Raw genomic sequence first — 26,509 nt, forward strand, 5'->3', positions numbered from 1 at the left:
TAGCATAAAGAGCGAGGTATTTAGGAGGAAATAAATACCTCGCTCTTCATGCTAAAGTATTTTTAGTAATTTCAACTATTTATTCTACGGCCTTTCTGATTCAGGGGTCATTCTTAAAGAATTAAGAAAAAACTTACGATTTAGTGTAAAGAGCGAGGTATTAACGAGGGTACAAACCCCCTCGTATACATAATAAAAAATATAAGAATATGAAAGTTTGCTACATAAGTTAATTCTTAAGTTACGTATATTTTTACCAATAAAAACGTTCGTTAAAAATTAAAAGTTCTAGTTGCCTTTTTAAGTAACCAAAAAATTGGAGGGCAACTAGGCCTCCTTCCCCACCCCTATATCTCAAAATAATCTGATCAAAACTAAGAGAAAGCCATTTAGCCAAAAAAGAATCAATATACAAATTTCATTTTAATGATTTATGTGTGGAGAGCCAAAATCAAACATGCATTAATTCAAAAACGTTCAGAAATTAAATAAAAAAAACTAGTTTTTTCAACCGAAAGTAAGGAGCGACATCAAAACTTAAAACGAACAGTGCCTCCGTATTTGAAATGGGTTGTCCCCTCTGCAATCCCTAGCTCTTTACGCTAAAGTTCTTAATTGTTTTAAAAAGTAGAACTGTGGTAAAGAGTCAAACTTTAGCGCAAAGAGCGAGGGATTGCGGAGGGGACAACCCATTTCATATACGGAGTAATTTCTGTTCGTTTTAAGTTTTAATGTCGCTCCTTACTTTCGGTTAAAAAAAACTAGTTTTTTTATTTAATAAGAATCAAAAGATGAAATTCGGCATTAAAAAGATTTATACAGCTAAACAAATTTATAAATGTAGAATATAAGATGTGCCCAGAGTCCAAAACCCCTCAGGAAATGAGCGTATGGCCCTTTGCAGATAGGGCATGTTGAAAAAACATATCTATTTTAATGTTAATTTCTACAGTAATGGGGTTTGTGCAGTTTGACATTGCTTTGGTGGAGAAATTACTTACCATTGTACTTTTATTCAGTGGCTTCGGTGTTGGGATAAAATCTACAGTTTTTCGTATTTTCACATTAATGTAGTCTGGTAAACTTTAAGTACCTACTGTTCTTTGATGTCTGTCCTGAGTTTACCGTTGTTGAGTTTCCCATTTTGAGTTAATAGGGTTGAATATCGCAAATTAAGCTTCTTTAATGAATAGCGGTATACTAAGTGGTATCCTAAGATTTCTTGAACGATTTGAGCTGCAAAGGCGACTTGATTTGTTTTCATTTTTGTTGGAATGGTTTAAGAAGTGAATGATGTGATACTTTATGATTAGGCTAAATGGTGTCTATAGATGTCTATTGCTGAGCTCCCCCTTGTGTTTCCAGTACCAAGTTGAGAGGGCTAAATTTCATTATATTGAGTCTTTTCAATTAATTTAGGTGGGTTAATTTGATGTTTCATTAATTTTGGGTACTTTATGCTATTTGAGGCGAGTTAACTCGTACTTTTGTGGTTTTGAGTAGGTTAGGACTTGTGTAATGTAATCAGTTTCGAATTTTTAGCTGTTTTTAATCTATATGCTGAGTTTCCCATGCTTCAGCTTCCTGTTTTGAGTCAAGTAAATTGAATCTGAGGAAAACTGAGTCCATATTGTGGATATTGTTGTATTGAATACCGATTTAATCAATATTTTTGTCGATTTTGAGGTGCCTGGTGTAAATTAGTCCTGTTGGGTTAAATAAATATAGTGTTTGTTACTTATTAGTATGATGAAAATTTGGATTTGGATATATTTAGCTTGAAACTCGGGTGCATTGAATTACGTTTTGTCAGTGTTGCCAGTACCGCCGCTTCTCATTAGTATTTACAAAGAAACATTATAATTATAAAAGACGAAAAAAGGTATGGGAAGGGTTAGGTTATGTGTGCTAAGGGGTCTCCAAAGAAGTAGTTATCATAAATATTGAAAATTAGAATAGAAAATAAATACTTAAAATCATGTATGAGGGCCAAAGTAAAGTATATTTAAGCTTGTTAAGAGTCTTGGGAGGAGACATTAAAGTATAGTTATTATTTTTTTTTAATACTCGGAAACAAATGTTTAGTATTTAGTGATTAAACAGTTTTGGGTTATTTTGCTTAAGTTTATAATGGAGCTTTGGATGTTAAGGTATTATTAATATTTGAAATTAGTGATAAAAAGTATGAAAGTAGTTAAATTAACAAGAGACTAAGGTAATGTACATTAAGTGCCTTGGGAGGAGGCCAACTCATAAATTTTTAAGGTTAGACGTAAAGAAAAATAAGAATCATAAAGGGTAAATAAAGAGTTTGGAACTATTGATTTGGGATTTCCTACAGTCCAAACGGCTTCCCCGCAAATTCACTGGAATTACTGTTTGTTCATATGACTATTCACCGGGCCAGAATGTGAATGGCTGAAAGTTGTTTCTATAAAAAATGCAATTAAGTGCCGATTATGTAACTAGTGAATATCCTAATTGCAGAATATTTATGCTTGGTGATGCCAATGTACTGAAAATTGAGCAAATCAACAGAGCACTTGCTCTCAAACAACTGGTCAAAAAGCCAACCACTAAAGGGGACACTATGTTAGACCTTATTTTTTCTAATTTACATGAGTTCTACAGGGAGCCAGTACCTGGTGCACCGTTGGGCGGAAGTTACCACTTTACTCTAGAACTTAATCCTCTCCACAAAATTCGGATTGAGTACAAAACTACAACGGTGACCAGCAGACCAATAAGTGACGAAGGCCTTTTAAAATTTGATAATTGGATTAGTCAAGTGAGCTGGGTTGAGATTTACAAGGCAGAATTAAAATTTAAATTTAAGCATTAAATTTAATGCTACAATAAAAGCTATAGTGCGCATAGCCTGAACAGCATTGAGCCTTCTTAGCTATGTCTGGTTTATCGGCCATCTCTCAAATGAGTACGGCATGATGCTTGAAAAATTTTATTTCCAAAAATACTTCAAACGCTCTATAAGAATAAAGAGGCCAATTCTTCCCGGATGTTTGATATCACTGAGCAGCATCTAATTTAGTTTATTAGTGAATAGTCTGAATATTTAAACAAACGGCAGTGCAAAAGATCGATAAGTGTTGGCAAATTTGAGAGTTTTAACAGTAAATAGAAAGCTCAAGTATTGCTCCTCAAATAAAATTAGCTCTCCAAATTTGAACAGAATCATTCTGTTTCCAATTTACACATTAAATTTTGTTTTTCTTAGAGTTAATTATGTTCTAGTATTATTTTACCATTTTTTTTAAAAGAGTACTTTTTTAGGTGGTATTACAACGCCGGTGAGCGTCCATCAATTGAAGTTTTATATAAAGATCCATCACTTGTTCACAGAGTGAAACTGAAATTTGGCGCACATATGCTTGTTCATAAACTGTATAAGAGTTATTGGAAAGAGTGGAAAGAGCAAATAACAATCCATTTACTTTTTAATCATAGACCTTACTTAGACAAGGAAAATTTCGAAACATACGGAGTCTTCAATGAAACAACCATCATGTCTTATAATCAGACTTTTGGGTTTATGGCACGGGAAGTACTTCTCATGAAGTATGCTTCAGCAAACTAAATAAACCTGGAAAGTGTTTTGTAGTTGTGTATGAAAAATGAATGAAAAGTTCATGTAAAAGATTTGTTTAGTGTATAAAATTTATAAAAATTATTTATTAGTTAAATAAAATGATTAAGTTACGGAATACTCTTGTACGAACTAATTTTGAAATGTTTCAAAATGAGTCTATGTATTTTACTACAAATTATCTTGACGGAAATTTCTAATGAGGTTAGTATCAGAGACGGGTGGATGTCCCCGGGTTTGAGTATATCAATTAGACTGCTGGGCATTTGTTCATGCATCTGTCTATGCCCTTGTGTTTCCCATTCTAAAATACACTCCCCAGTAATACGGGAAATATGTAGATGTGACGGTTATCAAAGCCAAGATATATAGCATTCCTGGGCAATTTCTTAGCTATTATACATTTTAGTGCGGGCTATTTAACGGATATCTCGCCATTCTGAAGTAATTTCAGCTGTTTTCAAGAAATACCCTTTTCTTTTTATGGAAAACTAACAAAAGCCTAGTTTCTAAACTATATTTTCTTTTAATAATGAGATGGTAATTTGAATTACCCAAGCTATGGATGTCAGGTGATTGATTTTCTCTAGCGATAATTTGGACAGGACCAATGCCCGTCATCATCAGGCCGTAATGTAATTTGAACCTAATGATGACAGACACAGGTCCTGTCGTAATTATCATTTGAAAAAATGAATCACCTGGCATCCATAGCTTACGTAAGCTTATTACCATCTATCATTATTATTTATAAGAGTCAGGTTGGCCTCAGAGAATATATTATATTTTCGTTTATTCTAAAAAAAAATTTCCAATCATTATGTCTTTTTGCAAAGCCTCCATTTTATTATTTAATGTGCTCCACTCTTATCAAATAGACAATAGCTCAGCCTTGAATGCCCCATCTCATCTACGTGATAAATTTATTTCGTTAAATGATATATCCGACACGGGTATACCATTGATTTGTTCCAACATGGAATGAAGAAGTATTTCCAACTAAATACCAAGACAAACCAGCTTTATATGAGCCAATTTTTTCCATCCTTTCATATTGTTTCTTTTAAACTGACAAATATCATTCAATAATAATTATTTACAAATGAGACTAAATCTAGGTATCCTATCTAAAAATGTAATTTCATATACCAGGATATCTTTATTTTAATTCAATTCTTAAAAATTAATTATTTCTAGCTCCCAAGACTCCCAAAACAATTAGACAAGGGTTCCTCCACATGCGCAATCCTTTTGATCATCTCTATTTTTCAACAGTAATTGTAATTCATCAATGTAAGATTTAATTAATATTTTTTTACACTCATAATTTTTTACCAAAATCCTTAGAAAGTCTCGTTGACATACAAAAAAGGGAAGATGGCTTAAATTTTCCAACATTAAGGCAAAAATTTCCCACCAAAGAAGAATCTTCTCTCCTTACTCAAAAAGATACTTTTCTGTACTTCTGCTTGCACAGTTTTGAAAGGCTTAAGGAAACCTTATTACCTTCAAAGCAGTCATCTTATAAAAACTTGGTCCAAGAACCAGTTTCTGATGAAGACTACGTTTATTAAAACACAGTTTAAAAAAAATTAATTGTAAGAATTTAAAAGATTATACATCATTATATAGTGCCTCTGATGAACTAAAACTGTTACCTTAGCACCCCTCCTCGCATATGACATAGTGCTAAAAAGCATGCTGTCAAGCAAAATTGAATTGATTACAGATCAAGAAATGTATATTTTTATTGAAAGAGCTATCTATGGTGGGTTAGTTTTCCACAATGATAGGTAGGTAAAGTGTGACCCTGAAAATATAGAAAATCCCACTTATGGACTCTATCTAGATGCAAATGCCCTTTACAAACAATGCATGTCTACGTTCCTTATGCCCATGGAGGATTAAAAGTTCTTAGACCCCTATAAATACCCTTATATTAGGACCATTTAAGAGGATCAGAAATATGGCTACTTTGTGAAAGTCTGCGGAGCTTGGAAAACACTCTATTAGAAAGATTTTTCCCAACCAGTTTCCAGGGAAAAAATCTAACTGATGATTTATCTCCTTTTAATCAAAGACACTACAAGAGGAAACAATTCTTTGGACATCTACTGAAAAGTTCTCCACCTAATTTAACTGTAAAAAGAATGATTTAGCGCCATTAAGCTTGATATGGATCCTTAATCATGATTTTTGAGTTGACACGCTTTAAATAGGCCTTGTATATTCACCCCTACACTGACGTTACTGCGGGGAAAAGAGCTCAAATATCTTCAAAGATTATAAGCGTTCTTTTTGAACTTTTCAATAATACTATCCTTGGGAAATCAGTTGAGCAGGAAAGGAAAATAATAAGGTGTGACATTGTTGAGGATTTAAGTCAGTTGTCACGCATGAAATAATATTGGAATTTCCGATCTTACTCAATAATATCTAAAAACATGGGTTTGATATTTTAGAAAAAACGACATGTTTTTCTTAAATGAAATATTGCGGCTGGGACAGCAATTCTTTCAGTTTTGGAAGAAAATATGAGCTCTCTTTATTGAGATCACTTAGTATAATTTTATCCATCCCCCAACGGGGGAGAATATCGTTTCCGGAATTTTTCAACTTAATATACTCAGATATTCCTATAGAACACCCTTTTGACAATTCGTGTGAGCATAGTGTGTTGTGAAAGTTCAACACTCCCCTCAACATTCTCTGACAGGTTCATCTGAATTCTCTTCCTCTTCTTGGAAAGTAAAGTTCAAACATCCATACCTTTCTCAATAACATACAGTATGTGTAAACAATGAACGAATTGCCTAAGTGACAGCCCTTGTCCTGAGGACTGTGGGGAGGTTGACATGCACCCCGATCACTTTGACTCTAAGAAAACGGCAATAGAACATCTGAGCCCCCTTCATCTGCAATCCAATGAGCCCCTTCTAGAGTTTATGCAACCACCCTTTCCATAAAACCTTATATGCCCTCTGGAAATAGCTTACAAAGCTTGCACGGAAGGCTGTGTCTGGGGGTGTCATCCTCAAGGACATAATTTCCAAACCTCTCTTCTACGCTGAACCAAAATTGCCATCTCAAGATTTTGTTTAGATGAGCTTAGGAACAGATGGGTTTGTGGGGGGAGGAGGGCTGTGGCACCCTAATCTTTAGGTTGTTATAAAGCGCACTAGCCCTTTTAATTTCCAATCGAATGAGGCTTTTTAGAAGTTTCTACGACAAGAAATGGCCATCTCAAATTTTTTATTTTTTATTTCGAATATTCATAAGGGCGTTAGAAATTCCGATAAAAAATCTATTGAGCCCCTTCAAAGTTAATACGACCACGCTATCTATAAAAACCTTATATTACCTCAGGGCATAACTTACACCACTTTCTGTGAGATCTATGGGAGGTTTGTAATCCTTAAAGACATAATTTCAGGACCTTTTAATTACGCTAAAAAAGATTTCTATCTCAAAATTTTGATTCAATGCTTTTGGGAAAACAGTGAGCGTGGAAGAGGATTAGTTGCCCTCCAGTCACTTTTGACAATTAAAAAGGACACTAACCTTTTAATTTCCAAATCAAAGGAACCCTTTCCAAAGTTTTTACGACAATTCCTTCGATACAAAGTGCCCTGGTTTAAAAAAAGAAAGAAAAAAAATTAATAAATAATACATTGTTTCCACATCGCTCTTTACATAGGCAGCGCTGTTTCGCTGCTTATGAGTACTGGCTCACGAATAAAGATGTCAGAGTGTTTTAAGAAAGGCTCCTGTAAGGACAATCCCAGTTTAAGGTTTTTTAGTAAAACTAAATCACAGGCATTGCAATAGTGCTGCTTAAGTAAAGAGAGATTTGGGAACAATGTATTATTTCTTTTTTTGATTTTTTTTTTTTTTAACCAGGGCACTTTGCATAAAAGGAGTTGGCGCAGAAACTTTGAAAATGGCTCATTCGTTTGGAAATTGAAAAGACTAGTGCCCTTTCTAATAGTCAAAGCGATTAGAGGGTGACCAGTGCCCCCTCCCCAACACCCATCATTTCTACAATCACATCCAATCAGATTTTTGAGATGGCCATTTTGTTCAGCGTAGTTGAAAGGTCTGTAAATTATGTCTTGGAGGATGCCAACCCCCCACAGCCCTTAGGACAAGGGTTGTAAGTTATACTCTGTGGATATATAAGATTTTCATAGAAAGGTTGGTTGTATCTACTTGGGAAGGGGCTCAATAGAATTACACTTAGAAGCTCTAGTGCCCTTTTAGGATTCAAAGTGATCGGAGCGCAGCTACTCCTCTCCTTCTTACGGTTTTAGATCAGGGACAATCGTATAGAAGGAATTGTCATAGAAACTTCAAAAGTGATTCATACGATCTGAAATTACAACATCTAGTGCCGTTTTCAATAGCCGAAAAAGATAGGAGGGTAACCAGCTCCCCCGCACCCATATACGGCCATCATTTCCCAAATACATCCAATCGAGATTTTGAAAAAAAACATTTTATTCGGCGAAGACTCATTCGTTATGTCTTTGAAGCAGACAACCTCCCCCTCACAGCCTGCAGTCCAAGGTTTGTAGGTTATGCTCATGGCCTAATAATGCTATTATTTAAGGGTGGTTGTATTGACTTCGAAAGAGGCTCATTGGATTAAAAAATAGAAGTTCTAATGCCCTTTTCAAGAGGCAAATTAATAGGATGGTATCTAGCCCCCTACCCTTACGGTCTTTTTCCCCAAATGTATCTGATAGAAATTTCAATTTAGCTATTTGTTCAAAAAAGTCCAAAGATGAAATAACAAGGTCTTTTGGGTGGATACAATCTCCCCAGACTGGGGCAAGGGTTGTAAAATATGCCCCGCTGGCCTATAAGCTTCTTATGGAAGGGGTAGTTGTATGACCTTTAGAAAAGGCTCCATTCGACTGGAAATCTTGTGTTGACAAAATCTTCTGGAGCCTGGGGCAAAGGTTGTAAGTAATGCTTTCTGCAGACAAGGTTTTATGGAACGGATGGTGGACCGGATACATTTTGGATCGGATGGGGCTCACTTAATTCAAAGTCAAAAGAGCCTGTGCCCTTTTTACGAGTCAAAATTTCATGGAGGGCAACCCATATCTCCCCCACAAGGCTATCATTCCCCATAACAGATACAATCAAAATTTTAGGTGTACTATTTTGTTCAGCAATGTTGAAAGGTCCAGTGATTATGTCCTTGGGCATGCCAACCTCCCCATATTCCTCTGGTCGAGGGCTGTAAATTAGGCAATTCGTTCATTGTTTGCATATAGTATATGTTATTAAGATTGATATGCATGTTTGAACTTTATTTTCCAAAGCGAAGAAGAAAACTCATGTGAGCCTTTCAATAATGAAGGGGTATATTGACTTGAAAATTTGAGGAAATGCTAAGGGAGATGGTCAAAAAGAGATTATTTGCATGCTACCTCTACTACTACAAAAACCACTACTGCTACTGCTACCTCTGCTACTACTACTACTATTACTACCACCACGCTACTTTATTTACAAACTTAAAGAAAGATTTGAACTAAATCAAAAGATGCTATGTGCATGCGCATTGTCAAAAGAGCGTATCTCAAGAATTGATTTGTTTATTAAGTCAAAACTTTCAGAAAACACTAAAATGGGAAAATCAGCTGATCAAAAGGCAATATGCGCACGTTACTCTAATAATTATATCAATACTGCATTCTCTACTACTACTGATACTTCAAATATTACTTGTATTACAACTACTTATAAATTTACTTGTAAACTACGGTTAATACTGCGGGTGCTACTAGTACCACCACTATTACTATTAATACTACTACTAGTAATACAATTACTACTACTAAGACTGCTATTACAACTATAAACAAAGGTATGATTTTTAAGAATTTTTTAAGGTGGTGACCTAAATCACAAAACGTCGTCTGTATAAATTTTGTCAAACATCGGTTTGGATGTAACAGCAATGTCTTATGAACAGTTTTTTATGTGAGGTATAAACTGACAGGGCTTGTTGTAGGGGAAGTTGAGCTAACCAAAAGACAATATTTGCATCGTATTGCTACAGCTCCTACTCATACTGCTACTACTGCTACTATTATTGCTACTTCTAAAGCTACTACCGCCACTAAAAATGAGGCTATTACTATTAATTCCACTGCATCTGCTACTACTGCTAAAACTAAGGATATTAAGGCAAAAACATAGGAAAATATTGAAACTGTTTGGGACTAAATCAAAAAACACTATGTCCACAGGGTTTTTAAGAGAAAGTATCATCTGTTTTTGGGCCAAAAGATGGCATATATATACTATCAACGCTAATATTACAGTTAGTGTAACTAATGGAGCTAAGGTATTAAGAAAAAACTTTTAGGGAACACTTTAAGGGAGTTTCAATTAAACAAAAAAACTATGTGCGTGCATATTTTCAACAGAGCATAGAAGCTATATCATAGGCAGTTTGGCTCTATAAAGCTAAAAATGTCATTGAAAATTTTAAAGAGGCTAGTTGGATTCAAGATTAAACGCTTTAGTGTCCTTTTTGAGTAAAAAGCGACAGTATGACATGCAGCTCTTTGCCCAAGCCAATTTATTTTCAAAACATCCAATCAAAATTTTGACATCATCAGAGTGGAACAGTCCAGCAGCTATGTCTCAACGGATATTGGGTATGTCAACCCTCCACAAATACTTAATTGGCCCATTATGCTGTAAAACTAAATGTTGCTTTAAAACTAAAAAAAGGTACTGTTTGTGTTGCTGCCAATAAGAAACCTTAGCAATATATCAAAAAGGACTGGGGGCATTAATTTGGAGCTTTCGAAGCTACTACTATTGCTTATCAGCTCTTAATATTTAAATAAGTCCAAAAACTATACGTGTATCCAGGTTATCAATGAACATAGATGAAGTTTTCGGGGAATGATATTAAGTTTTGTTTTTTAGGTCAATTTGAGGAGGTAGGATCTTATGTTAAAAGATGTTATTTTTTTCAGGATTAAAAATAATAGATAAAGTTTTTTCAACATGTAAATAGCATGCCAAATTATGGATCTTATAGAGAAAAATATTTCCAATTTTATTTTTTTCATGAACAAGACCATGTCAATAAAAACGTAAAGAAATAAATGTAAGATTTTCTTTCGCAAAATAAGCCTTTCTAATACTAAACTCCATGCCTTCCCCACAGTGTAGAAGAAAAGTAGACATCCATATAATGGGGCAATACAAAACATATTACTGAACAAGGCAGAAAAAAAGAAGTTTAAGAATAGATACAGGAAATGTGTGTTCGAGTTTTTGAATGATATCCAAACTCCGTTAGACCTTAGCCCTAATTGTGGCTACATAATATCTAAACGAAAGGTTTTCAAGCAGGATACCAAGAAACCGGACCACTTATTTCTCTGGTCTACACAATGAGCCTTGTGACACTTGAGGGTATGTAGGCTTAGGGAAAGCTATATAAATTTGGTAAAAATAAGAAAATGGGACTTGCCCACATTCAAGGCCAAGTAATCCACATCAAACCATAAAATTATTCTCTCGAATACTGCCACAAGGGTATATCTGATATTATATTTTGTCCTATGAAACAAAGAAGAAAAACTATAATAAAAGAAAAAAATGAAAAAGCAGAGAAAAACAAGGGTAGTGTCAGCCAGTGGAACAACATTAACAGAAAATAAACAAATTTTTTGAAAAAGAACTTCACCGAGTTGTTCTCAGTGCCGAATAAACAAAAAAAAATTAACCTTTTGAAGTACATTGCAAGAGAGACAAATATATACTAGATAAAAATATAGCGGAATAAATGAAAGACACATTCACCTATTGGACTTTGCAAAAATTCTCTGCTAAGCAATAGACTTAGCTTCCCTACAGAATCGACTCTAATTAAAAATGTGGACAGGTTGTTTTACCTTAAACTGAGGAATACTCTTATTTGAATCATTAAAAATAAAGTATTATAAATTGGGCTTGTACAAATATCTCCAGTGTCTCTATTTATAGTAAAATTCCTATTTATATACCTTTGAATCTCAACTGTCTCTCTAAAAGACCGTGGTAGACCATTCACATTAGTTATCTGAATTGTTTCCTCAAAAAGAACTAAATAGTCCGTATTTTCCAAACATGGAGGGCCGAAGCAGAATCAAAATTTTCATTTAATTTTATTTTCACATCCTAAGTTTTTAGCCATGGTATGATTAATTGTTTTCTTTTAAACATTTTGAATTATGTGGAATAAACCAACCAAAACCAATAAAAATATGGTGTAAATTATGAATCAAGGATTTTGTTATTCAAGTTTTTTAAGTTTTGTATCCAACTGCATTCTAGGGATTAACATAAAACACTAAGATGGGGGTGCATTTGCAGGGAGCAAATTATTAAGCTATAGGTCTAGTTAGACAAAGCGTAAGAAATACACTGAGTAGGCAAATGTTCTTCCCTAGTCTTTATCGTTTTGCTTAAAAAAAGTCACATCAATGGTAACCAAAGTTTTGGCTTTTTTTAAATTTAGTTTTGCAATCTTTCTTAAATCAAACGACATGAAATGAAATAGCATTCTTTCAGACTAAAAGAATAAAATAGCAAAGTTAACGGAATATAAAAGCTAAATTAATAGAGTATCAGAGTATATTTCAGTCGTTTTTCTTATTTTACTTTGAAAACAATTTTGAAAAATTATCGTAATATCCGCAGAAAGCGCTTTCACCCAATAGTTCCGATCCTCTGTTTGGCTCTTAGACCTATTTTATAAAAAACACTTGATTCACTACTCATATCCAAGCCATATTGGAGTCTCTTGTGCATGAAAATGATGCTATAGTGGATTTGGGCTCACAGATTTTCGTAGCGAAATTCCATTTTGTCTGCATTTCCAATTTTGATTACCTTAAATTACCTTAAATTACCTTAAATCGCACTGGCCGGCGAATAAGGTTGGGTGAACATCCTGTAGATTCGCCGGTTGAGTGATGGAGGTGGAAGTGCGTTGTCTAGTTCCGTTGAGTAGATCCACTGGCCTCCCAGTGTAGTTTCCACTCCATCGCTGCCCAGTCTCGGTCAATTGCTTTTTTGAAGTTGTCAACAGTTTTGGACTGAACTGTTTGATAACTTGTTCTTAAGATTTAAAAGTTCAGATGGCTGCAGCGTCCTAAATTAAATTTTAGTTTCCGCGGTTTATTTTGAAAGCTGTACATGAGAAAATACCTAAGGTATGTACATAGGTCTATCTAAAAGAAAAAAAATGAAATAGGGATATGAAGAAAACCTGTTTCAGATTACCTTATCAAGAAATAAAGAGAAATGGGTAGAGCAAGGAAGGTCTGCTCAACAGAATTTGAATTCTACAGAACACATTGATGATCAACAACTCAGGAGTCATTAGATTAATATTAACTTTAGTTTTTGTTGTAAAGACCTAGACCAGTAGTTTACAGGCTTGGTGTGGGTGCTACTTCATTTTTTAGGAGCTTAGTAGTGGATTACTTCTAAAAGAAACATGTTTGCCTACAACAAAAGTAAGTGTTATAGGCCTATTCTTTATTATAGGTTAGGCTATGTTCTTTCCAAATCTTTTCTGATAATGTACCCTGCCCTCTCTTCCTCCCTGAAAGCCCCAGATACCTTCCCTGGAATATTTCAAACAATAAAAGAAAAACAATACAATTCTTACTTTAGCCAAGGCTGATACATTTAGGACATGGCAAATATATATTGGTTGACTGCCTCTAAAGGAACTCTGCTAAATAAGGGAAAATATTACAATTGGACTCTTTGCAGAGGTTTAGTTCCAGTAATTTATTGGGAGAAAGGAATTAGGAGAAAATATTTTTGTTGATTCTCCATTCAGAGAGTCAAGGGACATGGGTTACTTAATAACTTTTTGGTAAAATTCTAGTTGATTGACTTTTGGGTATCTTGGAAAGGGGTTAGGTTAGGAAAATGAAACTTTCAGGGATGAGTCTAAATGGTAAAGTATGGGTAAATTTATAGCAAACAGTATTACTGGCTTTTGTATAAAGTGAATATACCACTTGATGCCTTTTTTTATGCTCTTTACAAATATAATAAGCGCTTCTACCAGAAATTCAGATTTAAGCACTTTTTGACCTCTTAAAAATGACCTAAATATGGTGTATAAAAAGGCTTAAAACATTGGTCTCAAACTTCACAACATTGAAATCAAACTTACCATTTTATTGTAAATCCATTTTTTAATGTTATATTATCCACAAGCACTGATTTTCCACAATTAAATTGGATAAATAAATTTTATCAATGCTATGGCGTTTTCTTCTTCCTTGTTGCCAAAATTTCAATCAAAATATATGTTTTTGGTTGTTTGTTTTTTTACAAATAATAGGATATTTGAAATTGCAAATCTGTAATAGTTTAGAAACCAATTTGGACTATATATTTGCACATCAGGGGGGTGGGGTAAAGCTTAGCATATATTAAATACATAAACTAACCATTGCTGTATTTAATATAGTTACATTTATAGCCAACAGTATAACTGGCATTTGTAATAGCCAGCTTCCATATTTTTGACCAAAAACGCATGATTTTATTTAGAATTTGATGTCAAGGAAGAAGAAAATACCATAACATTGATAAAATTTATTTATTCAATTTAATCATGGAGAATCACTGCTTGTGGATAATATAACATTTAAAAAATTGATGTTTTGGTGTCTTGAATTTGATGTCAAGGAAGAAGAAAATACCATAACATTGATAAAATTTATTTATTCAATTTAATCATGGAGAATCACTGCTTGTGGATAATATAACATTTAAAAAATTAATTTATAATGAAACAGTAAGCTTGAATCCAATGTTTTAATGCCTGAGATCAATGTTTTAAGCCTTCTTTGTACCCCATATTTTGGTCATTTTTAAGAGGTCAAAAACTGCTTAAATCTGAATTTCCAGTAAAAGCAATTATTATATTTGTAAACACCATAAAAAAAGGCATTGAATAGTATATTTGCTTTATACAAAAGCCAGTAATACTGTTTGCTATAAATTAACCTGTTAGGAAAATGAAACTTTTATAGATGAGTCTAAAGGCTAAAGTATGTCCCTGGAAGGTATTTTGAAGTACCCACCTCCACTTCTTCTCCCTCTAGAGGGCCCTGACCTTTGCTGACCTTTAAAAATATGTTTGTTATAGAAGTGAAACCTTGCAAAACAGATCATCTGCTTAAATTAAGTACAACAATATTGTTTTCAGTTTCACAACTTTGCTCAATCCCAATTTATAAGGTTTTAAAGATATGCAAATACATTTCCTAAATTTTGAAAAAAAAAATATTGGTATGGTTCAGAATTCTACTCAAATAACAGGAATTGCATTTTCAGAACTAAAGGCAGAGAAAAGGCAACTGGTGACTGAAAATTAAGGGAAAATATTTTTTTTTGTCATGTAAGCAAATTTCAGGGCCCTCTAGAGGGAGAAGGAGTGCAGATGGGCACTTCAAAATACATTCCCAGGACACTCTTTAGCCTTTAGACCCATCCCTGAAAGTTTCATTTTCCTAACCTAACCCATTTCCTAGATAGCCAAAAGTCAATCAACTAGAATTTTACCATTCTTTCTCTTAATTATTTGGAGGGTTAACTACCCCCCTCCCAAACAACACCACATAATTCCTAGAGCTATGCAATCTTCAAATAGTATAGTTACTTTTCTAGCAATGCCTTTTGCATTGAACCATACTAGGGAAGAACACCAGCCTACTCAGTATATTTTTTATGCTTTGTCTATCCAGACCTATAGCTTAATAATTTGCTCCCTTCAAATGCACTTAAAAAACTTGAATAACAAAATTCGTAGTTCATAATTTACACCAAATTTTTATTGGTTTTGGTTGGTTTATTCCACATAATTCAAAATGGTTAAAAGAAAACAATTAATCATACCATGACTAAAAACTTATTCAATCATTTTTCTATGCATAAACCACTATCCCTAACTAAAAAAATATTAATATGAAATTTATTAATTATATTTATTGATTTTGATTGTTTTTCATCAGTGTTTGTTGAATATGTGACTTGGGAGGAATTGATTGATATTTGTTTGGTATTTTTTTAACCTCTTCTCTTAATTTATTTATTGTGCAAAAGATAAGTAATTAGGTGCCACTTTAGGGTCCATTAAAGGTATTTAGATTAGATATGCAAGTGAAACAATTATTTTTGGAAAGAACATGAAAAACAGCATCAAGAGATAAAATGTTTATTTCAGAAAAAAATTTTGAACTATTTCCAAATGGTCAAATTTAAATTTTGTGGTAAAAAGAAAAAATGAACAGGAAAGAAAAATCAAGAATTTTTTAATAAAAATAGCTATCATAGTTATGGTTAATGATGGGTAAGTAGAACATATTGCTATGAAAAGTAATCTTACTTTAATTGACCACACCAAGGACCCATCATCTTTCTGTATCTTCATATCTCTATTAACGAGTTTTCTAGATAAACGTTTGACTTTAGAGAATCAAACAGTTCGTGCCAGGAGTGACCCGGGAGCGACCCGGCTCAATAGTAAACGAAACTCTAAAAAACGGAACTTCGATGCTAAAAGATACATCAAAAGAATCGGATTTTTATGCTGATTTTAAATATATAAGTTTCATAAAGTTTAACCTTTGTCATCAATAATTACGAGCCTGAGAAAATTTGCCTTATTTTGGAAAATAGGGGGAAACTCCCCCTAAAAGTCATTGGATTTAAACGAAAATCACACCATCGCATTCAGCGCATCGGAGAACCTTATAGAAAAAAATTTTCAAGGTCCAATCTACAAAAATGTGGAATTTCATATTTTTTGCCAGAAGACAGATCAAGGATGTGTGTTTATTTATTTGTTTGTTGTTGTTTTTTCCCAGGGGTCATCGTATCGACCAAGTGGTCCTAGAGTGTTGCAAGAGGGCTCACTCTAACGGAAATGAAAAGTTCTAGTTCCCTTTTTAAGTGACTAAAAAAAATGGAGGGCACCTAGGCCCCCTCCCACGCTCATTTTTATCCCAAAGTCAACGGATCAAAATTTTGAAAGAGCCATTTTGTTCCGCATAGTCAAAAACCACAGTAACTATGTCTTTGGGGATCTTACTCCCCAACAGTCCCTGGGGGAGGGGCTGCAAGCTACAAACTTTGACCAATGTTTACATACAGTAATGGTTATTGGGAAGTGTACCGACATTTTCAGGGGGATTTTGTTTGGTTTTGGTATGGGGTTGAGGGGAGAAGGCTGTGCGGGAGGATCTTTCTTTGGAGGAATATTTCATGGGGGAAGAGAAATTCAATGAAAAGGGCGCAGGATTTTCTAGCATTACTATTAAAAAAAACAATGAAAATATAAACATGAAAAAGTTTTTTTCAATTGAAAGTAAGGAGTAGCATTAAAACTTAAAACGAACAGAGATTATTACGCATATGAGGGGTTCTAAAAACACTTTAGCATAAAGAGCGAGGTATTCAGGAGGAGATAAATACTTCGCTCTTTATGCTAAAGTATTTTTAGTAATTTCAACTACTTATTATATGACCTTTCTGATTCAGGGGCCATTCTTAAAGATTTGGGATAAAACTTAATATTTAGTGTGAAGAGCGAGGTATTAACGAGGGGACAACCCCCCTCATATATATAATTAAAAATATAAGAACATAAAAGTTTGTTACGTAAGTTAATTCTTCAGTTACATATATTTTTTACTAATAAAAACGTTCGTTAAAAATTAAAAGTTCTAATTGCCTTTTTAAATCACTGAAAAATTGGAGGGCAACTAGGCCTCCTTCCCCACCCCTTATTTCTTAAAATTGTCTGATCAAAACTAAGAGAAAGCCATTTAGCCAAAAAAAGAATTTGTATGCAAATTTCATTTTAATAATTTATGTACGGAGAGCCAAAATCAAACATGCATTAATTCAAAAACGTTCAGAAATTAAATAAAAAAACTATTTTTTTTAACTGAAAGTAAGGAGTGACATTAAAACTTAAAACGAACAGAAGTTACTCCTTATATGAAATGGGTTGTCACCCCCGCAATCCCTCGCTCTTTACGCTAAAGTTTGACTCTTTGCCACAATTCTACTTTTTAAAACAATTAAAAACTGTAGCGTAAAGAGCGATGGATTGCGGAGCAGACAATCCATTTCATATACGGAGTAATTTCTGTTCATTTTAAGTTTTAATGTCGCTCCTTATTTTCAGTTAAAAAAACTAGTTTTTTTTATTTAATAAAGTATAGGGGCTAGTAGTCAACTCTGAAGTCAATTTGTTATAAACATATCCTTTCTTAGCAGATCTGTTCAACTTCTTTGCTGGTGCAAAAAGCATGTTATTTGTGGGTGCAACTTTTCTGTTTCAGTGGAACTAACATTGGGTGGATTAGTACTTTTTAGGTTTATCCAATGCTTATCATTTTCACTTGCTACAATTAAATAATAAAAACAAGTTTTTTTTAACTGAGAGTAAGGAGCAACATTAAAACTTAAAACAAACAGAAATTAGTCCGTATGTGAAAGGGACTGTTCCCTCCTCAATGGCCTGCTAAAGTTTGGCTCTTTCTCTCAACTCCATTTTTTCTAACAGGAAAAATGACTTTAGCATAAAGAGCTAAATCATTTTTTTACTACGGTTGTTGAGGAGGGAACAACGCCTGTCACATATGGATTAATTTCTTTTTGTTTTAAGTTATAATGTTGCTCCTTACTTTCAGTTAAAAAAACTTGTTTTTTTAATTTAATTTCTGAACGTGTTTGAATTAATACACGTTCTGATTTTGGCTCTCTGCACATGAATAATTAAAACAAAATTTGCATATTAATTTTTTTTGGCTAAATGGGTTTCTCATAGTTTTAATCAGTAGATTTTGAGGAAAAAGGAGCAGGGAAGAAGGCCCAGTTGCCCTCCAATTTTTTGGTTACTTAAAAGGCAATTAGAACTTTTAAATTTGTATGAGCTACTAAAAATAATTTAGCGTAAAGAGAGAGGTATTTAGGAGGAGATGAACCCCTCATATGCTTAATATTTTCTGTTGGTTTTAAGTTTTAATTTTGCTCCTTACTTTCAGTTGAAAAACTTTTTCATATTTATTTTTTAATTGTTTTTTGTTTTAAATAATACTAGAAAATGCCATGCCCCCTTCATGGAAATTCTCGTCCCCCATGAGAAATACCTCCATGGAAAGATCCTCCCACGTAAAGCCCTCCCCTCAACCCCCCCACCCACCCAACTGAAAAATTCCCCTGAAAATGTCTCTACACTTCCCAATAACCATTACTATATGTAAACAATGGTCAAAGTTTGTAACTTGCGGCCCTCTCTCGGGGACTGTGAGAGAGTAATTCGTCCCCAAAGACATAGTTATTAGGTTTTTCGACTATGCTGAAAAAATGGCTATCTCGAAATATTGATCTGTTGATTTTGGGAAAAAATAAGTGTGGAAGGCGGCCTAGGTGCCCTCCAATTCTTGGTCATTTAAAAAGGCCACTAGAACTTTGCATTTCCGTTAGAATGAGCCCTCTCGCGACGTCCTAGGACCACTGGGTTGATGCAACTACCCTGGGGAAAAAAACAAACAACTAAACGCGCACCCGTGACTAGTCTTTTGGCAAAAAATACGAAATTCTATATTTTTGTTGATAGGATTCTATGACTTTTACGGGTTGTTTCCCCCTATTTTCCAAAATAAGGCAACTTTTGATGGTAAGGACTCACTGCGATAGAACTTATATAGGCTATTTAAAATCAGCATAAACATCTGATTCTTTTGATGTGTCTATTAGCATCAAAATTCCGTTTTTTAGAGTTTCGTTTACTATTGAGCCGGGTCGCTCTTTACTACATTTCGTTACCACTAACTGTTTGATAGATTGTCCTGTTTTCTGTAGAAGAAAAGAGTTCAGAGCCTCAGCTTTGAGGTCAATGTCTGGTATAGAGGAGAGCTCATTGAAGTCAAAGGTTACAATCCAGCATTCAAAGGAAGATATACCTTCCCTAATGAAAGGTTGAGCTGTTACTTTAGTTTTCTTCTCTTCTGGAAAGTTGGCTTTGACCAACGAGCAAATTACAAAGTAGTTAGAGTTTTTAATCGCTAATGAACATGATGGTTGGTAATGGTTGTAATGGTCCATGAAATTAGGTCAAGCATGCTTTCGCTTTGGTGGGTCAGAATTGTCACTGCTTGTTTTAGGTCTTTATTTGCCATTTGCTCGTTATTTGTTTGATTGAAGTCTCTGGCGATAATAAAAGCTGTAGCTCTGTATTGTCAACAAATATTGTTAATGAAAATTTCTATATATTAAATCAAATTTTTCTTGTTCTTTGCACCCTTGGATAATATGTTACCACTAGAATGAGTTAGCATTCTTAGCCCTTTTAGCGACTCAGGATCAAACAAACCACCTTTTTTTAATTACCAACCTTCTATATAAACGGTGGGGAACTTATCTAATTTACAACACTTGTTCCAAGGGTTCTGGGGTTAAGTTATCCCTGGAGGTAGCCTATAGTTATTTGAATTTATTGACAAGTTTGAACTAGATGGTTATTCCAAAATTTTGACCAGACATCTTTTGAGGGAGAGAAGCTGAAAACACACCTAGAATAAAAAGTTCCTCCTTTTTCGTAATGAGAAATCCTGCATGTAAGAGACAGCAAGTTGAATAATTTACCATTAATACCCTGAGGACATTCTGTCCCTGGAGGCATAGTTACTGGACCTTCTGACTGTTTTGAACAAAATTGTTTTTTTCTAAATTTTTATCAATGATGAGGGAATGGAGTATCTAAAACGGGTAAAGGTGGCTTGGTACCCTCCAATAGCTCTTCAACATCCTCTGAAATTTTCAACTTAATACCTTCAACCATTCCTTAGGTATTGATAATATGTCTTTATGACAATGAGAACACACGCAACGTCTTTTAATGTGTTCAGCATCCCTCTTCAAACCTATAGGTGGTTATTAGGCATAGTTATTTGAACTTTTGATTATTTTGAAGAAAATTTCTATTGAACCATTTCGATCCTGTATATGTGGAGGGATTGCAATTAAAAAGCATGGGAGGGAACCTTCAAAATATTGCTGGTCCTTCTTTTTGATAAATTGGTTGTACATAGATACAGTACCTTTAGATTTAAAATAAACTTACCCCTCAAGATTCTCCAAGGTTTCACCTCAATACCCATAGCCTTTTCAGATACACCCAGAATCAAATATTTCCCCTTTTCCTAACGATAAATTCTGTATGTGAGCAATATGCAAATTGTATAATTTACAATTATTGCCATGGAGCAATGGTGGCTTGGCATTCATTTCTCAACATATCTTGAAATTTTTAGCTTAAGATCCCAGTTGTTCTTTAGATATTGATGATATTCCGTTTTCACAACCACTAAGCACATTGTGTTTTGAATGTGTTTGTCATCCCTCTCAACATTTCCTTAAGGTTTCATCTTACTATCCTAAGCCTTCTTGAAGACCAAGGATCAAACATACCCTCTTTTTTATTAAACATCCTTATATGTTACCCTTATATGTTTGGTCCTTGGACCATTTTGGACAAAATGGCAATAAAATTTTGATCAGCTGTATTTGAGACAAAAAGGGTGGGGGACTGGTTGCCTTTGATCTCTTTTTCCTCTTAAAATGGGAACTAGAACTTTTGATTTCAAATTGAATAAACTTCCTCTGTAGTCTGTACAACCGCCCATTCCGTAAAAACCTTATCTGTTAGCAATCGGCAACTTGCATAACTTACAAACCTTTCCCTGGGTGCTGTTTTCAACTCTGGATTACTTAAAGGTTACTTTGGACAAGGCAATTATCTGAAAATTTGATTTGATGCATTTGGAGAAAAAAGCGTGGGGTGGGGAGACTAGTTCCCCTCTCTTCACTTTTGATTCTTAAAAAGAGCACTAGAACTTCCAGTTTCCAATCAAATGGGCCCCGTCCACAGATTATACAACGTCCCTTTATTGTTTAAGTGCCTCTGTGGTAAAAAAAATAATGGTAAAACATTGAACCCATATGGCCTTTACTATTGGCAACACTATAGTGCTGCCTCTGTTAAACTTTTAGAGAACATTGGGTGGTATGTCAAACAAAATCAAAGCACACTATATGCAAGAGAGTTTTTAAAAGAACCCAACATCAATATGCAAGGAACAGCTAAGGGTGTTAAGTTAAAACTTTAAGGACATGTTAGAAAATGAACAAAGGGCAGTGACCCCTCCCTCTCTTGCCCTTTTAGCTTCTCTCCTCAACACTGATAAAGATCTTGAAAAGCCATTTTATTCAAAATAGTTACAACCTCTAATAGCTGAGCCTCTGTGGATCCCATATCCCTGCTGCCCCCAGGGTAAGGAATGTAAATTATGCAATCTCCAATTCTTACATGCACAGTTTATCATTAGGAGAAGAGGGAAACATCTGATCCTGGATGTTTCCAAAAAGGCTAAGGATATTGAAGCAAAGTTTTGGGAAATGTTAAGAGGTTGGTTGAGCTAAATTAAAAAGAAATTACACATTTCAAAATTATCAAAAAGGCCTATCTGCACTGTCTTGGGAACAGGTAAGAATAATAACTTAAAACTTTCAGAATCTCTACTACTACTGCTGCTATTGTGACTACTTCCAACTGCAATAACTTGCAACTGTGACTGCTATTACATCTATTTGTGACTATTTCCAGGGAATGTATGGGATCAATGGATCCCATACCCCTGCTGCCCCTAGGGTAAGGAATGTAAATTATGCAATTTCTCCAATTCTTACATACAAAGTTTATCATTAGGAGAAGGGGGAAACATCTGATCCTGGATGTTTCCAAAAAGGCTAAGGATATTGAAGCAAAGTTTTGACTACTATTACATCTTTTTTTGACTATTTCCAGGGAATGGAAGGGAATGTTGAAGTTTGAAACTTTAATGTCGAAAAAAATCATGTTGATGTTTCGATACGTTGTCTAAAGAAATGATGTTGAAATAGGGAATGTTGAATTACTTGAAACATTGGCAATTAAAATTGAACACAAATTAATTTAAAAAAATACTTTTCGAAGTAAATTGTTCAAAGAAATGTAGAGCCATATTACACATAAACCAGCAAAAATAAATTCCTATAATCATTCCCACTCAAAATGACCAGCAATAGCTATTAAAGGATAAATGAAACCTAAAACGAACAAAAATTAAATAAACAATCATATCAAACAAACATTCGACAGGCACTAATATAAATTAATAAATAAATTTTAAAACGCATATAACTTAAATTGAATATGCAAATCAAACATAAAATTGAACAAAAATCACCATAAACAAGAGTTTGTTACTGCCCCATTTCGCAACTGTAATGGTTTTAAGGCCTACTGCTTGATTTGCGCTTTACTAAAACAAGTTATGTCACAAATATTTTCTTTTGGTCTTACAAGATTGAAAACAAAGATTAGAAAGAAATAAAATCTTGAACTGCTGAACTTTTATCAGTTAATATCATAATATACCAAATATTCAGTTTAATTTTATTAGTGCTTTCCAAGGGATGTTCAAGGCACATATAGTTTCCAATAAAATGCAAATGCCACATTAGGCCTTAGACTTTTACAGTTAAGGATGGAGGCATTAGCCAAACTCGTGTTTGTATTAATTTTTTTGTAGTGATTTCTGTTCAGTGTGCTTAAACTATGTTTGATGGGTCACTTTTGTTGTGTACTGAACAGAAAAACGAATCAACAGCTGTTTAAAATACTCAGACACCTATCTATAAATAAAGGTAGTTGTTGGTAACTGCACTTTTGATTTTTTGTAGTGATTTCTGTTCAGTGTGCTTAAACTATGTTTGATGGGTCACTTCTGTTGTGTACTGAACAGAAAAACGAATCAACAGCTGTTTAAAATACTCAGACACCTATCTATAAATGAAGGTAGTTGTTGGTAACTGCACTTTTGATTTTTTGTTGTGATTTCTGTTCAGTGTGCTTAAACTATGTTTGATGGGTCACTTTTGTTGTGTACTGAACAGAAAAACGAATCAACAGCTGTTTAAAATACTCAGACACCCATCTATAAATAAAGGTAGTTGTTGGTAACTGCACTTTTGATTTTTTGTTGTGATTTCTGTTCAGTGTGCTTAAACTATGTTTGATGGGTCACTTTTGTTGTGTACTGAACAGAAATGCGAATCAACAGCTGTTTAAAATACTCGGACACCTATCTATAAATAAAGGTAGTTGTTGGTAACTGCACTTTTGATTTTTTGTTGTGATTTCTGTTCAGTGTGCTTAAACTATGTTTGATGGGTCACTTTTGTTGTGTACTGAACAGAAAAACGAATCAACAGCTGTTTAAAATACTCAGACACCTATCTATAAATAAAGGTAGTTGTTGGTAACTGCACTTTTGATTTTTTGTTGTGATTTCTGTTCAGTGTGCTTAAACTATGTTTGATGGGTCACTTTTGTTGTGTACTGAACAGAAATACGAATCAACAGCTGTTTAAAATACTCAGACACCTATCTATAAATAAAGGTAGTTGTTGGTAACTGCACTTTTGATTTTTTGTTGTGATTTCTGTTCAGTGTGCTTAAACTATGTTTGATGGGTCACTTTTGTTGTGTACTGAACAGAAATACGAATCAACAGCTGTTTAAAATACTCAGACACCTATCTATAAATAAAGGTAGTTGTTGGTAACTGCACTTTTGATTTTTTGTTGTGATTTCTGTTCAGTGTGCTTAAACTATGTTTGATGGGTCACTTTTGTTGTGTACTGAACAGAAAAACGAATCAACAGCTGTTTAAAATACTCAGACACCTATCTATAAATAAAGGTAGTTGTTGGTAACTGCACTTTTGATTTTTTGTTGTGATTTCTGTTCAGTGTGCTTAAACTATGTTTGATGGGTCACTTTTGTTGTGTACTGAACAGAAATACGAATCAACAGCTGTTTAAAATACTCAGACACCTATCTATAAATAAAGGTAGTTGTTGGTAACTGCACTTTTGATTTTTTGTTGTGATTTCTGTTCAGTGTGCTTAAACTATGTTTGATGGGTCACTTTTGTTGTGTACTGAACAGAAAAACGAATCAACAGCTGTTTAAAATACTCGGACACCTATCTATAAATAAAGGTAGTTGTTGGTAACTGCACTTTTGATTTTTTGTTGTGATTTCTGTTCAGTGTGCTTAAACTATGTTTGATGGGTCACTTTTGTTGTGTACTGAACAGAAAAACGAATCAACAGCTGTTTAAAATACTCAGACACCTATCTATAAATAAAGGTAGTTGTTGGTAACTGAACTTTTGATTTTTTGTTGTGATTTCTGTTCAGTGTGCTTAAACTATGTTTGATGGGTCACTTTTGTTGTGTACTGAACAGAAATACGAATCAACAGCTGTTTAAAATACTCAGACACCTATCTATAAATAAAGGTAGTTGTTGGTAACTGCACTTTTGATTTTTTGTTGTGATTTCTGTTCAGTGTGCTTAAACTATGTTTGATGGGTCACTTTTGTTGTGTACTGAACAGAAAAACGAATCAACAGCTGTTTAAAATACTCAGACACCTATCTATAAATAAAGGTAGTTGTTGGTAACTGAACTTTTGATTTTTTGTTGTGATTTCTGTTCAGTGTGCTTAAACTATGTTTGATGGGTCACTTTTGTTGTGTACTGAACAGAAATACGAATCAACAGCTGTTTAAAATACTCAGACACCTATCTATAAATAAAGGTAGTTGTTGGTAACTGCACTTTTGATTTTTTGTTGTGATTTCTGTTCAGTGTGCTTAAACTATGTTTGATGGGTCACTTTTGTTGTGTACTGAACAGAAAAACGAATCAACAGCTGTTTAAAATACTCAGACACCTATCTATAAATAAAGGTAGTTGTTGGTAACTGCACTTTTGATTTTTTGTTGTGATTTCTGTTCAGTGTGCTTAAACTATGTTTGATGGGTCACTTTTGTTGTGTACTGAACAGAAAAACGAATCAACAGCTGTTTAAAATACTCAGACACCTATCTATAAATAAAGGTAGTTGTTGGTAACTGCACTTTTGATTTTTTGTTGTGATTTCTGTTCAGTGTGCTTAAACTATGTTTGATGGGTCACTTTTGTTGTGTACTGAACAGAAAAACGAATCAACAGCTGTTTAAAATACTCAGACACCTATCTATAAATAAAGGTAGTTGTTGGTAACTGCACTTTTGATTTTTTGTTGTGATTTCTGTTCAGTGTGCTTAAACTATGTTTGATGGGTCACTTTTGTTGTGTACTGAACAGAAATACGAATCAACAGCTGTTTAAAATACTCAGACACCTATCTATAAATAAAGGTAGTTGTTGGTAACTGCACTTTTGATTTTTTGTTGTGATTTCTGTTCAGTGTGCTTAAACTATGTTTGATGGGTCACTTTTGTTGTGTACTGAACAGAAATACGAATCAACAGCTGTTTAAAATACTCAGACACCTATCTATAAATAAAGGTAGTTGTTGGTAACTGCACTTTTGATTTTTTGTTGTGATTTCTGTTCAGTGTGCTTAAACTATGTTTGATTGGTGACTTTTGTTGTGTACTGAACAGAAAAACGAATCAACAGCTGTTTAAAGTACTCAGACACGTATCATTAAATAAAGGTAGTTGTTGGCAACTGCACTTCTAAAGGTCTGTAGAAGCAAAGTAAAGCCAAAAAACAAAAAAGGGATTTTGAAATCTCGTGGCCTTGTGATGGTTTTGGGGTAAGTAACTAAAGTAGTGACTTTTTATTTTTGTTATTATACCTTTGTAGTTGAAAATATAGAAAAAAAGAAACTGGAGAAGATCCATATGGAAAGCCAGGGTTTGTATCACCTTGATATTACCC

The 26,509-nt window shown here is 34.0% G+C and overlaps 2 protein-coding genes across 8 annotated transcripts in view; both read left to right on the forward strand.

The window, feature by feature from the left end:
• Nucleotides 1-3,722, forward strand: part of LOC136025395 (uncharacterized) — a 46,880-nt gene extending 43,158 nt beyond the window's left edge. Inside the window, exon 6 of the mRNA XM_065701388.1 lies at nucleotides 3,292-3,722. Within this exon, the coding sequence (XP_065557460.1) occupies nucleotides 3,292-3,595 (304 nt within the window). The 3' untranslated portion in view covers nucleotides 3,596-3,722. The remainder of the gene's footprint in view (nucleotides 1-3,291) is intronic.
• LOC136025398 (uncharacterized) overlaps nucleotides 1-26,509 on the forward strand; it is a 300,981-nt gene that overhangs the window by 197,794 nt on the left and 76,678 nt on the right. For 2 of the 7 annotated variants that reach the window (XM_065701392.1, XM_065701399.1), the window contains exon 1: nucleotides 12,806-12,837. The exons of 2 other annotated variants lie outside the window; for them this stretch is intronic. Coding sequence is in view for 1 of the 5 variants with exons in the window: in XM_065701393.1 (XP_065557465.1) it covers nucleotides 13,125-13,143 (19 nt within the window). In the remaining 4 variants the exon portion in view is untranslated. Of the gene's footprint in view, nucleotides 1-12,734; nucleotides 12,838-12,973; nucleotides 13,144-26,509 lie in introns of those variants that run through there. 3 more of the 7 variants (XM_065701394.1, XM_065701398.1, XM_065701393.1) reach the window with 3 other exon arrangements.

The sequence above is a fragment of the Artemia franciscana genome, chromosome 3 (genome assembly GCF_032884065.1).
Source record: "Artemia franciscana chromosome 3, ASM3288406v1, whole genome shotgun sequence".
Taxonomy (NCBI): Eukaryota; Metazoa; Arthropoda; class Branchiopoda; order Anostraca; family Artemiidae; genus Artemia; species Artemia franciscana.